This window comes from Centruroides sculpturatus, unplaced genomic scaffold (assembly GCF_000671375.1).
Source record: "Centruroides sculpturatus isolate CEXI.00-Female unplaced genomic scaffold, Cexi_2.0 scaffold461, whole genome shotgun sequence".
Lineage (NCBI taxonomy): Eukaryota > Metazoa > Arthropoda > Arachnida > Scorpiones > Buthidae > Centruroides > Centruroides sculpturatus.
In genome coordinates, this window is record NW_019384704.1 from 251,372 (window position 1) to 266,640 (window position 15,269).

Below are 15,269 nucleotides of genomic sequence, written 5' to 3' on the forward strand. Positions count from 1 at the left end.
TATCGAAATTAATAAACACAAATTATTTTTTATTTTAAGTAACTTTTATTTGGGAAATATTTTATCACTACCATAATCAAATTTAGCATAAATCTTATAAACTTCTGAGAAATAAACAATTTAAAAAAACACTAAAAAAGTACGATTTAGGAACATTCGTCTTAAATCGTACCGATATATTCTTAAATCGTACTTTGAGATCCTATCATTGGTTTGCAGTCTTAAGAATAAAAATCTTTATCAATAATGTATTAATACGTGTGTATATTAACTCTTAGCAAATTCGGCAGCTGGTCTTCGCCAATTTTTGGCAGTCATCGCAGTTGTAATCCATTGTCTCTTTATTGGTTCCTGCGCGAAGTTCATGTACCCATATCTCACATTGTGTGCATTTGATCATACTTTCTTTTACATCTTCTTGGCATAATTTACAGTACCAACTGTTATTTTCATCTTCCTGTTTTTTTTTAAATTCTGTTTTTGTGATATTTTAGTAGTTTTGCTTTTCTTCGCACCAAGATTCTTTCATACGTTTTTCTTCTTGCAATTCCAAGAATACCACGTAGTGGAGATATTATTTCAAATGTCGCTCGAACTGTCTCTGTATTAGAAATTTTTACTTTCATACCTAAAGAACATTCCTTTGCTTTCTCTTCCAGACACTGATCTTTCTGTTTTTCCGAAGGGTGAGTTGTCGGTACTTCAGGAAGTTGTGGGTACTCAACTTCTTCAGTCTGTTCTCAGTAGTCTGATTGGATTGTGCTACACACGTTAAAGTATCTGTTTTTTCTTGCTGCCTTTCAGTTGCCAGATTCTGGGAGACTTCCGCCGTTTCACTTAGATTAGCATCTTCGTCAAGAATGACATATTCCTTATCCCCGATCTTAAAGCGATTGTGAGGCCACAATCCGCAAGATTCGAAGTCATGCATGCCCGTGTCCATACAAACAGCTCGAAGATATGCTTTATTAAGGAACCAGAATGGTTTGCATTCACGATGCGCAAGCAGCACTAAAATTCAGTTTTAGTGATTTAAAAAATGACCTATCTAGTCTATTCATTGATGTATATTCAGTCCTTGTAACTATCGTCTAAATGTCAATTACGGTACATTATATACACTACAAACTTTGTTAAATTATAAGGTCTCGTCATTATATTTTTTAATCACTTCTTTCATATTTTCTTTACTTCAAGAATTATATTTTCTTTTTGACACGTTGTTCTAAAATTAAAGACGATTAAGTTTTAATTTGTTTTGAACTTTTGCGGTTATTTTTTAAATCAGAAACTTAGAAAAAAAATAAGTTTACGAATCGGTAATAGCTTATTGTGACATGCATCTAAAATGGTTTTCCTAAATCGTACCAGTACGTTTTAAGAACATGCTTCGAGTACGAAATAGGCGCAAGAGTCGAACAAACTTTACATTAGTCGCAAAAAAATTTGACAACAGATATGCATGTTTCATCACTTCAGATGAAATCACAAAAATACGCACTAATACATCACAGATAGTTAAAAAACTTACATACGATCCAATTTGAANTTCATCAGAGTTTTATATCTTATAAACTCATCAATATAGTTTAAAATTTTACCACTTTTATAAATTGATGTTAAACTTGTAGACTTTTGATAATTTACTTTTATCTAGAGCTAGGTCTAAGTCAAACTTTTTGTCAAAGGAAAACTTTTAAATAAAAATACTTACTATCTGCAGATGATGATCTTGTATCTTCTTGGCGAGGTATCAAACAATTCTCGTATAAGCAGTATTTGACTCAAAAACAGAGGAAAAAGATATAACTTTCGTTTTTTAAAGTTGATAATTTGAAATAATCTTTTTCCTCTGTTTTTTGAATCAAGAGATGGTATAAATACTACGTATAAGAGACTGGTTCGATTTTGAAGCATTTCGAGTTATCGACAGTTGACCATAAAAACATTACACAGTCCTATAGAAGCTGTAATAGACATTTATATAGATTTTGTTAAAAAGTATCAAGTATATTTTATAGGAAAAAAGTTCACAGATTAAATTTTGAAGCATTTCAAGTTATCGACAGTTGACCATAAAAACATTACACAGTCCTATAGAAGCTGTAATAGACATTTATATAGATTCNAAAATTTATAAAAAACAATTTTAAAAAATAAATTAATTTTGTGATTAGTACGTGTCATATGTATACTACTAACATGCATTACATTTCTTGTCCGAAAATGTGTTAGAAATAGAATTTAACATTTATGCAACATAAAAGACTTGATGACGACAATATTGGCAACTTTGTAACAATGCAAACAGCAGTTTGGAATGTTATCCATTACTAATCAAATCCAAACTTTAAAGAATTTATAAATTTTGAGTACTATAAGGAGTCAAATTTCAATGCTGGACATAGTGGAGTACCCAAGATCTGAAGTAGAGAGGGGTAACTCATAGTTGTTTTGAGTGCAAATATAGCAACGAACAGCGAAATAGTTTTAAGTTAATCGCGACAGATGGTCCTAAGGTCTAGTTTAGTCACATATTCACTATTCAAACTGATACTCAATTAATATGTTTGCGCTGTGTATCAATTACTACACTTTAATTTTATTTTTAGAGGGGGTAGCTGCTCATTCCTACCCCTCAATATACAGTTTCTGCTTGTTATAATTTCTTCTTTTATTTTTATAATAGATATGAATATTTCTGAAAATAAAGACAATAGTCAGGAGCCGAAAATGAATATTCCGTCTATGTCCTTTTTACCACTCTTCTGGAGCATTGTATTTTGTCAACGTAACAAGCAATACCACAATTTACACATCAACATATGTATGTCATTAATACTTTGTTGGGTATCTTACTGTTTATAAACGCATAAATATTTTTCGAATCTTTCCAGTAGCTTTAAATGCATTTACTGGACACTCTGTGGTATTTCCAAACGAGAAAGTTTCCTGTACGAACATATTTGGATATAAATTAATTTTTTTCTTACATCCAGAATCTGCAAAGGTAATATAACATGCCTAGTTATGTCATATATTCATTACAAATGGAAATACACAGCATTATGTTTTCTAGGAAGTGTTAAGAAGCAACAGTTTAATCAATAAGGATTCTTTTTACAATTTTTTTAAGCCACTTCTCGGAGACAACAGTCTTCTGTACAGGTAATACATTATTTGAAATTTGGTATAAATATCGTTGTTTACAGTTTTCTGAATTTAATTAAATAAAGTCCTGACGATAACTGGAGAAAAAGAAGAAAATATTTAGCTCCACATTTTCATCTTCGAAATGTGAAAGATGATCAAAATGTATTTATGGAGCATTCAAACGTCTTAGTGGAAAAACTCAAACAATTGCAGGAAAATGAAATATTCGATGTCCTAAAATGGATGAAAAATTGCACTCTCGATATTATTGCAGGTACTTCTAATGTAAAATATTTATTAAAAAATTATAAATAATTATTTGTTTATACGTAAATATTAAATGAGTATTTATTTTGCCCTGTTATTGCTTATAACGTATAAAAAGTATAAAATGAATTTAAAAAAAGTGGAGGGTGGCTGTGTTCAGAACACGACCGTGTGTTTTATGTGTATACATGTACGTTAACGGGTAACATTTACTTTGAGCGTATTATATGTATGTTATAATCACTCTTTAACAGTAAGAAGTCCTTCGGATCTCCTTGTTTTTTTACGTTCTCGGCACCGCTTCACTCTATCATACGGTATTTAATGGGTATAACTAGATTGCTCTCGAAAAGCCCTTTCCAACCGTATACGATTTCTATATTTTGATTTGGCTTTTTGACGAGTATAGGCCGACATTGTATTGAGTTTCGTTAATTTTTAACTTTAACACCATATATATTTACCATAACTATTCAATATTAATGTTTTGTGTACGCAGTCGATAAAAATTGACGATAGCTGTAAATTTAAACTCAAGCGAGCATCGTAGCTTCTCCGAGTCAAAATGTAGGGGAGACCGGGGCAACTTCGGCATGTGGGGCAAGTTTGTCAAGCGCTTTTTTTTAAAAACAAATTAAAAGGAGACTTTGGTTATAGGTTAGGCAGTTGAGTTTTATTGGTGGCTTGTTGAGTGTAGTGTTTTTATTGTTCTCCAACAAGCGTAGTTGAATTATCAAGCAAATTTTCATTTTCGTTCAATTCCATATAATATTTTTTTTCCATTTATATTGAATTGGCAGGTTTTGTTATAATTCCATGATAACGAAAGTTACTTTTCCTGTTAGAAGGATGTAACTTCAACTTATTCACGTGGCCAGATCGTGGCTTGGCATTCTGTTCTCAGGGTTGTACTTAATGTTTCGAAATCATGACTAGCGGGGTAAGATCGGCAACATAAAGCCACATTAGAAGCAAAGGATAAAAATCAAACAGATGATAAATGAAAACATGTTTGCATTTGTTATTCATGTATATATGTCTTTGAACTTGCATTTCGTTGTAATAATATTAAATGGGTGTTGGATTTGTATTTCTTTGTTTTAATAGTGAATTCCAACTTATACATTGTTAATAACATAATTTTATATACGTGCCTATCTTGCCCCATTACTGTTGCCCCTATACCAGGGGCAACTTTAATAAAAATAATTAAAATAATTACAACTTTACAAAAAGAGAGAAGTTGCCGATCTTGCCCCTATACCCGGGGCAACTTCGTCAATTTCTCTCTTCTTGTAAAGTTGTAATTATTTTAATTATTTTTATTTCCAAACTGATTTTAACCAGTTCTATAGTAAGGTAACATTCCAATAGACAATATGCAAAGCTTTTTTTTCAGTTTACAGCAGTATTTATTACACAAAATTTAAGTAAAGCTTAACATGCCGATCTTGCCCCGGTCTCCCCTATACTAAACGGAAAATACGTGACGTCTTAAAATGGCGGCGCTTCCCCCTCCACCGCGCGCAATCGTTTAACTATCGAGTGGTTTACTAAAATTTTGGATGTAGATGACAGATATGTAGCTGCAATGCCAAACTGTACGATCTTTCAGGAAACTGCTGGTGATGAGAAAAAGATTGCGTGGGCAGCGGTATGTTCTAAGTTGATTTAGAATTGTAGGCCACCATAAGTTGTCGAATGCGCCTTGAAAATCTATTGATATTAAAAGCGTGTGTTTCCTATTTTCTTTTGCATGTTCAATATATTCAACGATGTTAGTTAACGCTGTGATGGTCGATTTCCCCGGAGTGAACCCGTGTTGATGATGGCTGAGTGTATCTTTTGCTCTTAGGTAACGAAGAATTCTGTTATTGACTAGTCTATCCAGAGCTTTCCCAATGATTGACAGAAGACTAATTGGCCTGTAGTCCTTTGGTTGTTTAGGTAAAGCGTCAGGCCGCTTATTAATGAATTTCACTGATGCAAGCTTCCACGGTTGAGGGAAGTAACCCAATTGAAGGCATCGGTTAAAAATAGCTATAAAGGTTGTCGGAATAGCATTATATGTTTCTTTTACCATTTTTCCAGATATCTGGTCGATGCCAGGTGCCTTATGAACATTAATTAAATTGATCGCATGGGAAACTTCGCAGAACGTGAATGGGTCGTCATCTGGTTCATCAGGTGGTTCTCTGTAGTTGTTACGTGTTTGGTGGTGGAACTCATTATCGGTACTTTCATCGTCGTTGGGGAAATGATATTTAAATAGCTCTTTTATAGTATCTGGCAAAGTGTTAGTATAGCTTCCATCACTGGTTGTGACAGCCGAGAGTGTGTTATTCTTGCTTTTCTTTTTGAAAGCTACATAGAAAGGATCTGACCAAGGAGTGTTAAATTGGTTGCAGTATTTACGCCATGCTTGATTCCTTTTCCGGTTAATTAAAGTCTTATACGAATTAAATTTTTCAATGTATTGGGCCTTTTGAATAGCCTTCAGGTGAATGTTGTTTTGACGAAAATAAATTTTGCGAAGTTTTCGTACTTCCAGCCTGTGTTTGTTTAGATCGTCATCCCACCAAGGGACATTGGATCTTTTCTTGGTTGTTTTGGTACTTGCTTTTCGATGGCAGTAAAGAATAGTCTCACTGAGCTGTTGCACGGTGTTATCAATTTCGCTTTCGCTCATTTCAACGATGGGAGTATTGGTGTACCAGTTGATACGAATGAGATCCCTGAAGAGCGGCCAGTGGGTGCGGAATCCGGTGGTAACATTTTTGTTGTTTGGAACCTGGAGATTGATGTGGGTTTCTATGTAACGATGGTCACTGGCGCTAGTAATGTCGAGAGTTGAGCAGAAACTTACCGTAGGTGCCATAGAGGAGTTTGCCAGAATGACATCAATCCAACTTTCTCCTCTCGAAGAGAAGAAAGTGGGGAGCGGACTGGAATTACAGGAGGTTAAGTTCAGGGCTGCAATTAATTCTTGTAGGCGATAGCCTCTAGGATCTTCACTCGGACTTTGCCATAAGAAAGNGAAAATACAGATATTTCAATTTACACAGACGGCTCAAAGAACAAGGATGGCGTAGGAGCGGCTTTTCTTCTTATAAACCACAGCAACAATCAGACGCACAGATCTGCCTTTAAACTTGGACCACACTGTACAGTACCACAAGCAGAAATTCTGGCAATTACAAAGGCAATAACCTACGTGAATGAAGAGTGGTTTCATCGACAGCGTGACATCTGTATTTACACTGACAGCCTTACCGCCCTCAACTCCATTTACACCCCTTTTAAGCGTGGTGAGAACATACTTAAAATTCATCGCATCCTTAAAACGAATAGCCATCAGCACACTTATTCCTTCAAATGGGTCCGTAGCCACTCCGGCATCCCTGGGAATGAGGCTGCCGATCAGCTGGCTAAGAAGGCTGCCAGCTCATCGCTAAAGTACAGCTACACTAAGATTCCGAGCTCTATGATCAAGTCTTGGGCCTATGATTTGGCCTTAACGCATTGGCAAAAGGAATGGGACAATTCCACTACTGGAAGAATAACGTATAAGTTTTTCCCGGACATTAGGGAAAGGTTCAGGTGCAAATTTTTCGTCCCTAACTTCCGTTTAACACAACTTCTCACAGGACACGGTAACTACAACGCCTACTTAAAAAGGTTTAACCTGAAGGACAGCGACACTTGCCCATGCAACGGCACAGCGGTTCAAGACATTAACCATTTCTTGTGGGACTGTAAACTTTTTGAACATCAAAGAACTGCACTAATAGGTAAAATCCTCAAGAACAACTACAGTTGGCCTTGCCACCATAAAACACTTATCCAGAAGCGAGAATCTTACATCGCAGTCAACAAGTTTTTAAAAGACACTGCCGCCCTGGATCCGTTCCGTGTAAGGATACCTGAAGACCCTCATGCCACCAAACAAAATTAATACAGGGACAAACTTTCCCTTCATTGTACCCCAGTCTTACTCTCAAAAATTCTCTACTATGCAAACTCTCCAGTGTTCTCCCGGCTTCATCATTAAGTTATCTCTGCAATGTAATCTTCTATGTAATTGATCAATGTATACAGCTCTTTCACTCTTTGCCACTGTATTCACTGCTACTACTGTACTCGGCCATTCTTATCTGTTAAATTCGCAAAGCACTGCCATTGTAAATAATGTTATGTACATAAGTTTGCTATCGTGTTTTATTTTGTAGCCCGAGCTGGGCATTCTGTTTATAGGTTATGCTTATATTTTGCTCTGTACTATTTCTGTTTACGTCTATTAATAAATTCAAATGCGCGTCAGGGACCCTTCCTCTTCTATCTTCCTTCTTTCCCACTTTTCCATCCCCTTTGGCCCCTGCCACCAATACTTTCTCTTACGTCTACTTTCTTCTCACTTCTTTTCACCCACATTACGGAAATACCTCTGAGTAACGCCGTCTATTCTTTACTATAATAATAATAATAATGCCAAACTGTATCCCTCGATTTTGTTATAATCAGTTTTTTGAATTGCATCTTACTACGAAAACAAATTTAAAGACTTATTTATGTGAGATAAACCGCGGGTCAGGGATCAATCTCCCACTGACTACTTACTCGGCAACAGGTTGATAAAACCTGATCTCGGCGTCGTCGGATGGCTAGGAGGGCAGTTCGAGTGGGGAGGGAGGTGAGCAAGTTGATAGGCGTCCTTAAATGACAGAAAACAGGTTTACAACTAAATAAGCATTTATTATATACTCAACTAAGCACTACAAGAGGTTAAAAGCGGTTATCTCTACTATTTACATAAATTCGAGAACGAATTTTCGAGTTTGAGAGAGAGCGCTTACAAATCCTATATACCCCAAAATACCTGTCGGTGGCAGGACGAATTGGCGAACGTTCAGGGTGTGGTGTCTTCCGTGTTTTCTATTCGAGGTCCTCTCTCTATAGCTGGATTGGGTCTGCTGAACGGAGGCTCGGGAGTTTCGGTGACACTATTACTAAGTATAACTTCTTATGACGAATCGCCCTGAGGATACGGAGATTCGAGCTTTTATACTTTTTCGTGCGAGAGCTGACACGTCATCGATTCTTGTTAACGATGACGGTGCATTTTTCACGCCTAACTGTAAACTTCCTCAGCGAGTTGTGATACAATCGGTGTAATCCGATCTAGTACAAAATCTTCGGGTTTTCCGAAGTTAATTAACAAAAAAATTTAAATTTTTAAAAGACCCACAAAAATCCGCGGGCTCACATCTACGTCAAAAATGATATGTATATAAATGTATACAAAATATTTCATAGTGTTTTTAGAAAATACAAATGCTACTGCAAGAAAAGAAAGTTACTAAACTTTCTTCAACAAAAGCAACACTGAACGGGGCACGAACTCAAACAGTTATTAACACTATTACGTCGCACAATAGTAATTACCGTGCGACGTTTAAGTGTTATAAAAACTGTTTGAGTTAGTAGTTTAGAAGATTGACACACAGCACGACTTTTCCTTTAGTGTATATGCCACTTTTATTATCACTGGGTCTGTCTAGTGACAACAGTTAGAACTATCGCTGACTATAGGATTAAATAAACGGTAATATTTCGTCCAGTACTGTATTCTTTTGTAAAATTACTTTGTTCTGCGTTGCCTTCTCGAAACTGAATACTATTTTCATACGACGTGCATTTATTTGTTTTAAAAATATAAATATTAATTTATTTCTGTGCACTGTAGATATAGCAGTAGGAGTTTCTCTACATTCTCAGACTAACGACAATCAAGAATATGTGTCCGCAATGCACAGGTATGGAAAATTCAGTTGAATATTTCATTTGTTTTTCAAGTAATATTTACAAATGTAATATCTATATTAAATAATATGATGTCACATTTTATCTGATGAAATTTTTAAAATGTTTGCGTGAACTTCAGTAGAATAAATATGAAACATTCCAAATTCTCATTGTTGATCGATTAATTGAATTTTAAAAGTTTTTAAATTATAAAGAAGTGTTATTGCTATACGTGCTAATCGTAATAAATAGTTGTTAGAACAATGTATAGAAAGAAGTATGAAAAAAATTACGTTTCTAAACGACTAGAATGTGTTTATTTAGTATGTATTAATAATCTTGAAATTAACTTAATTATCAGTTAAATGTTTGTAAAGTAAACTTCATGTATTTCGTACACATTATGGACAACTTGCAGCATGCAGCACAAAAGTGTTACCGATCAACGTTCCCCAATGCATACAGCTGTAATAATAGATAATTAGTATTCATTAACATTCGTATTTTTATTCTGTTGCTTCAATACTGAAACAGAAGTCTTTATAATAGTGTGAGAATACGAGTACACAGGGTCTGTACCCTAATTGCCATTTACACTTCGAGTTGGTAAAACTCGCCCAATTTGTTTTTTGAAGGCTTTACACAAGTGACGAAGGGATTAAGCTTGTCGGCAGGTGTCCGTGATTCGGAGTGACAGGAGACAGGTTTTTAACAGACAAGAACAAGAGTTTATTACATAACTTAATCTAAATTACAAAAGGTTATAAGAAGCTAAATGAGGTTAAATACTAACGCAGTTCTAGACAAAAAGGATAGCTCTTAGCTACGCCTATTCCCGTTAGCTGTGGAAGAGAGTTCTCAGATCGCTATCGAAAATACCTCTATGCGTGAAGGAACTGAATGCGAAAATCGGTTTGTAGGAAGAATGATTGTCATTGTCCTTGTCCGTTGTCTTCACGACAGAATCAAGGACTCGGAGACTAAATGTGCACTATTTCAAGTACAACTTTTTTTGGATCGCTACGAACTTTCAGTATCTCTTACTTTTATACAATCGTTGTGGGAAAGAGGTCACATGATCGTCCGTTGTTGACGATGACAGTGCAGTGTTGACAACTATGTGTCAACTTTCCCATTGACATCCGATCATACTCTCCGTTTTTTTTCATGGATGTTTACATTTCGAAAAAACCGAATGGCATTAATTTTAAGATTCCCCTTAAAAATTTGCGTGCTCACAACAGCGTAAACTTAACGTTCAAATATCCAATTAACATATGAAAATATACAGTGTAGCAACTTATTTCTTATATCTCTAAAAAATAAATTAATTATGACTTCAAATAATTATAAAGTTTGCTTAAATTTTATAACCACGAAAATAGGGAAAAAATGATTACACAAATTAATCACTTAAAGTATATTTTATATTTTTTAAATTATTTTAATTTAAGAAAAATTGTATAATGTTTTTCACACGAAATATAATTTTAAATTTCATGTAGATTTAACAGTTGACAGTACTTTATTTCTACTTCTTGTTCAAGTTTTAAATTTGCATTAATTATCTTTTGATATATTAATAAATTTATATAAAAATTTAGAATTCTGAAATATTTTCCTGAATGGATGGTAAATCCAATGTACTGGTTTTCTCCAGTTTTCTTCATGAATAAAATAGGAAGAAATTACAAGAGAGATATTGAAATAATTCATCGTTTCGACGAAAAGGTAAACTCAACTTGTGGATGGAAGTTTGTGTTGTGATTTAAGTAATTAATGAATTAATTTTATTCGTAGCTGTTTAAGAGAAAAAAAGAAAACTTTGTAAAAAAAAATGCAGCAGCAACATTCCTTAGACAATGGAACACGTATAGAAGAGGAACCAAAGATGAAAACAAAACAACGTCTTATCGATTCACTGTTGAATCTTCACGTAAAACAAGGTTTAATGTCTGAAGAAGACGTTATAAGAGATATGGAAGGTTTTATTTTCGCGGTAAACACAATTTACTGAAGGTCTAAACGAAAATAAGTATATAATCGTGCACGCGTGTATTTCAATGTGCTTATTTACATTATTTTGAAGTAAACTAATGTTTTCCAAAATAATGTAATTGATTATTATAGTAGATAATTTTTGTAATTTCGGATTAATTTTTAATTTCTTAACATTTAAAAATTTGTAGTGCTGAAATTTGAATTCTGTCCTTTCATATTTTCATTATTTGAATTATCATTGAAAAAAGTTCAGATATAAAACAAATGATCTGTTAATTATTATATATTTTTTCTATTTGTACAGATACAGGAAAAGTATAATTTTGACAATTTTGGTACTTTGAAACCGTGCTAGTAGTTATTAGTAGTAATTCGAACACAAATTATTATTGTATTTATTTTCAGGCACTTGGAAATTTTTATCATCAAATTTTATTTAGTTGATACGTGTTGATATTATTTACACACGTTTCGGGCATTTATTGCCCCTCTTCAGACAACTGTATTGCCCCTCTTCAGCCAAGTGCCTGAAAATAAATACAATAATAATTTGTGTGTGAATTACTAATAATTTTGACAAATTAAAAGTGTGTATCTATCGGTAAATTTTTAACATTTCGAAGATTATTATATATATTTAAGACGAAAAAGTCGGGTAAAAAAGGATAGTCTTATCTTACTTTTTCGACTTTATATCTGGTTTATTTTGAATGCGTGTTTTGATATTTTTTAAAACAGTAGTTTGTAAATTTATGACTTAGTTCTGTGGTAATAATTATCCGTTATCAAATTATTTTTTTAAATATTAGTTAATCAACCACATGCAGTAAATTGTCGTAAATCAAGACAATTTAAGCTGGCCGACGAGTATTTTGCTTTCTCGATCGACTAATTACACAGTTCATCTCTTATTTCGTCCATCGACCGAAGACATTTTGTTTATAGAATTATTCAAATTATATCGAATGTCGAGGAAGAATTTTTAGTTTCATTGAGGAACGGAATCTTCCTTTGCAATGGCGTACATGTGTAGCATTGTGCTCTCTTACCCATGTTAAAATTATAAACAGAATTGTCATAATGAACTATTTAAAAATTTTATTTACCGTTTTTCTTTGATACGATTTTGTAATCTCTCTCCATTTACATCAAATTTCTTCCATGTTTCTATAAACAGTACACTACTAACTGAAGTGTTAGTAGTGTACTGTACTTCTTAGCAAATTAGGCCTAATCTCCAATAATTACGTTTTCCGCAAGAAGTAACAGTTGGATTAATCCTCTTATCTATTAATATTATTTTTTATATTTGATTTCATGTATCAACGCCTGTTTTTCAGAAAAAGGAAAATAACGCCTTTTTTTCCTTTTTCCATTTTTTCTTTGAAACTTACGCCAGATATAATTGGCGCCATGTGAAAGTTACTCGACTGTTTTCTTATTGGACAAAATAGTATTCTCTGGAAATATCATTGATATTTTGTCATAAATAGTATGAAAAACTACGTGAATTGCAGATGCGAAATGTCGTAAATTTGTGGTATTTAACTATGTCTCGAGAATACGACGTTGAAAATAACAGTTTCTTAAATCCTGGCTTAGTATTGTATTTTGACATCGATGATAATCTACACCCGTTTTTGTATAAATAACCTTATGAAGCTAAAATATAGAATTTCTAAGTCGAGGTTGTTGTATGTCATTGTATACTTTTCCACCCAGTTTGGATGCTTCAACATTGTGTAAAATTTAGCCAGTACATGCGCGGCAATAAATTGCTACAAGTAATGTAGTTGTAGATTGTAAAGTGATATCACACGAATAGGAAAGAAGTGCAGTATTTATCCATGTCATGTTATAATTTTACAAATTTATTATATTATATTTATTTTACTAAAAATATACATTGTAAAGAATGCAATTTTTTACGTGGTGTGTTCAAAAAGTATCGGACCTTTGGTCCGCAAAAATAAATTTATTGACTTTGAGGTACAAAACCCTAATCCCCTTCAAAGTAGTCTTCTTGGTAATGTATACACTTCTCCCAGCGTTCCTGCCATTGCTGGAAACACTGCTGAAACGCATCTTTTAGGATGGCCAACAGCCGGTTTGTTGGATTCCGCACGATGTCTTCTCTCGACTAAATTCGGGTTCCTCTTAGCGGCATTTTCAACTTGGGAAATAGCCAAAGGTCACACGGAGCCATGTGGGGAAAGTACGGAGAGTAGGAGTATTGTGTTTGGCGACGAAAGTTCGAATCAGATGCGCAGAATGGGCGTATGCGTTATCACGATGGAGCTGCCAAGTTTTGATCGACCACAGATCCGGTCGTTTGCGTCGCACTGTATCAAAAAGACGACGAACGACTTTCTGGTAGTACTCCTTTGCGATGGTTTGGCCTTGTGGTGCTACTCATGACACACCACCCCACAAGAGTCGAAAAAACTGTCAACATGACCTTTGATATTGCTGCGGACCTGCCGCGCTTTTTTTGGCCTCGAGGATCGTCCCCGAAAGCCTGCTGAATTTTGCGAATGGTTTACGCTCGGGAATCGCCAAGGTTTTTAGCAAAATTTAATGTAATATCGCTGCTCACGTTGTTCAGTCATTTTCCAGCTTAGTGGAATCCGACGAGAGCGCACTACATGATCTCACTCATAGGCCGATTGCCAACGACTGACGCTTCCTGCAGGCGGGAAAAAATTCAGGGCTGTGCATCAGTGTCCCCTCCACAACTCCTCCGAAGGAGGCCTCTCCCGCATCATTGGTTTACGCGGAAAAGAAAGGGCCGTTACTTTTTGAACAGACCTCGTATACCATTTCAAAGCATTTTAATAACAGGGTTATGATACAACTGCCCACGCCTTGTCATGGACTCTTTATTTCCTGGGAAGATTCCAAGAAATACAAGAGAAAGTGTATCTAGAATTGCAAGAAATTTTCGAAAATGATATGAATAGAGATATTACTATCGATGATCTGACGAAAATGACGTACTTGGAATGCGTGATTAAGGTAAATTCTCATTTTTTAAAATACATTCAAAGATTAGTTCTATACATTACAATTTTCAGGAGTCGATGAGAATCTATCCTCCTTTTCCTGGTATTGCAAGAAAAAATTCTTCCGAAATGAAAATAGGTAAATTTTTAACATCATGCGAGTTGTTTTTAAATAATAATATTTTATATTTGTTATCGACTTAAAGCATTAAATTGATGTCATTCAAACAGGTAATTACGTGTTGCCTGCAAATTCGACTCTTTGTCATAAATATCTATGGTATTCATCATAATCCTTCTGTTTACGAAAATCCCGAAGTTTTCGATCCAGACCGTTTCCTATCTGAAAACTATAAAAATCTTCATCCTTACGCATTTCTGGCATTTTCTGCCGGTCCACGAAATTGTCTCGGTAAGTGATTAGTAAATAAATACAAAAACAAAAGAATTATGTCATTACAATAATTTATTTACAGGAGGTAAACTTGCCATGATTGAAATGAAAATGGTTTTGGCAAATGTTCTTCGAAATTTTAAAGTCTACTCTTTGGATCCTCAGGACAAAATCGTTATTTCATACGCAGTTATGTTGACCCCCATACCGGGTATAAGAATGCGTGTAGAAAAAAGACGAATGTTGTAAGATATTAACTAAGATGCATAGTACGTTTGGGTAATTTTTGTTTCAAATATATATCAATATAAACATAGGCCTATATTATATAATCTGGACGAATGCATTTAGAAACTGTATCGGAACAACTATACTTTTATTCAATATTACTCATTAATTATTTAGTTAATAATATATTGGATACAAAAAATTTGTAATTTATTTTAGTATTTTTCTGATATGATATAAAATGAAAATTATATGAATCTAAGTTTAATAAAGTCATTTATCACATTAATCATTTCTCATATTTAATTTTACGTAAAATAAACTGTTGTTAACAATATACTAGCTGTATTATATGAATTGGGCCAAACATTAATTATTTAGTTAATAATATATTGGATACAAAAAATTTGTAATTTATTTTA

General features: G+C 34.1%; 1 protein-coding gene and 1 pseudogene across 1 annotated transcript; both read left to right on the plus strand.

Annotated features, from left to right (window-relative positions):
• The first annotated feature begins 2,708 nt into the window (after positions 1–2,708).
• On the plus strand, positions 2,709–11,266 carry LOC111627633 (cytochrome P450 4V2-like). The gene is made up of 7 exons (XM_023371216.1): positions 2,709–2,827; positions 2,898–3,010; positions 3,080–3,168; positions 3,237–3,427; positions 9,164–9,233; positions 10,827–10,953; positions 11,023–11,266. Exons 1-7 carry the CDS (start codon positions 2,734–2,736, stop codon positions 11,179–11,181), a joined length of 843 nt encoding a protein of 280 aa, XP_023226984.1. The 5' UTR covers positions 2,709–2,733; the 3' UTR covers positions 11,182–11,266.
• A 1,507-nt stretch (positions 11,267–12,773) lies between these two features.
• On the plus strand, positions 12,774–14,982 carry LOC111627624 (annotated as a pseudogene).
• Positions 14,983–15,269: the final 287 nt, after the last annotated feature.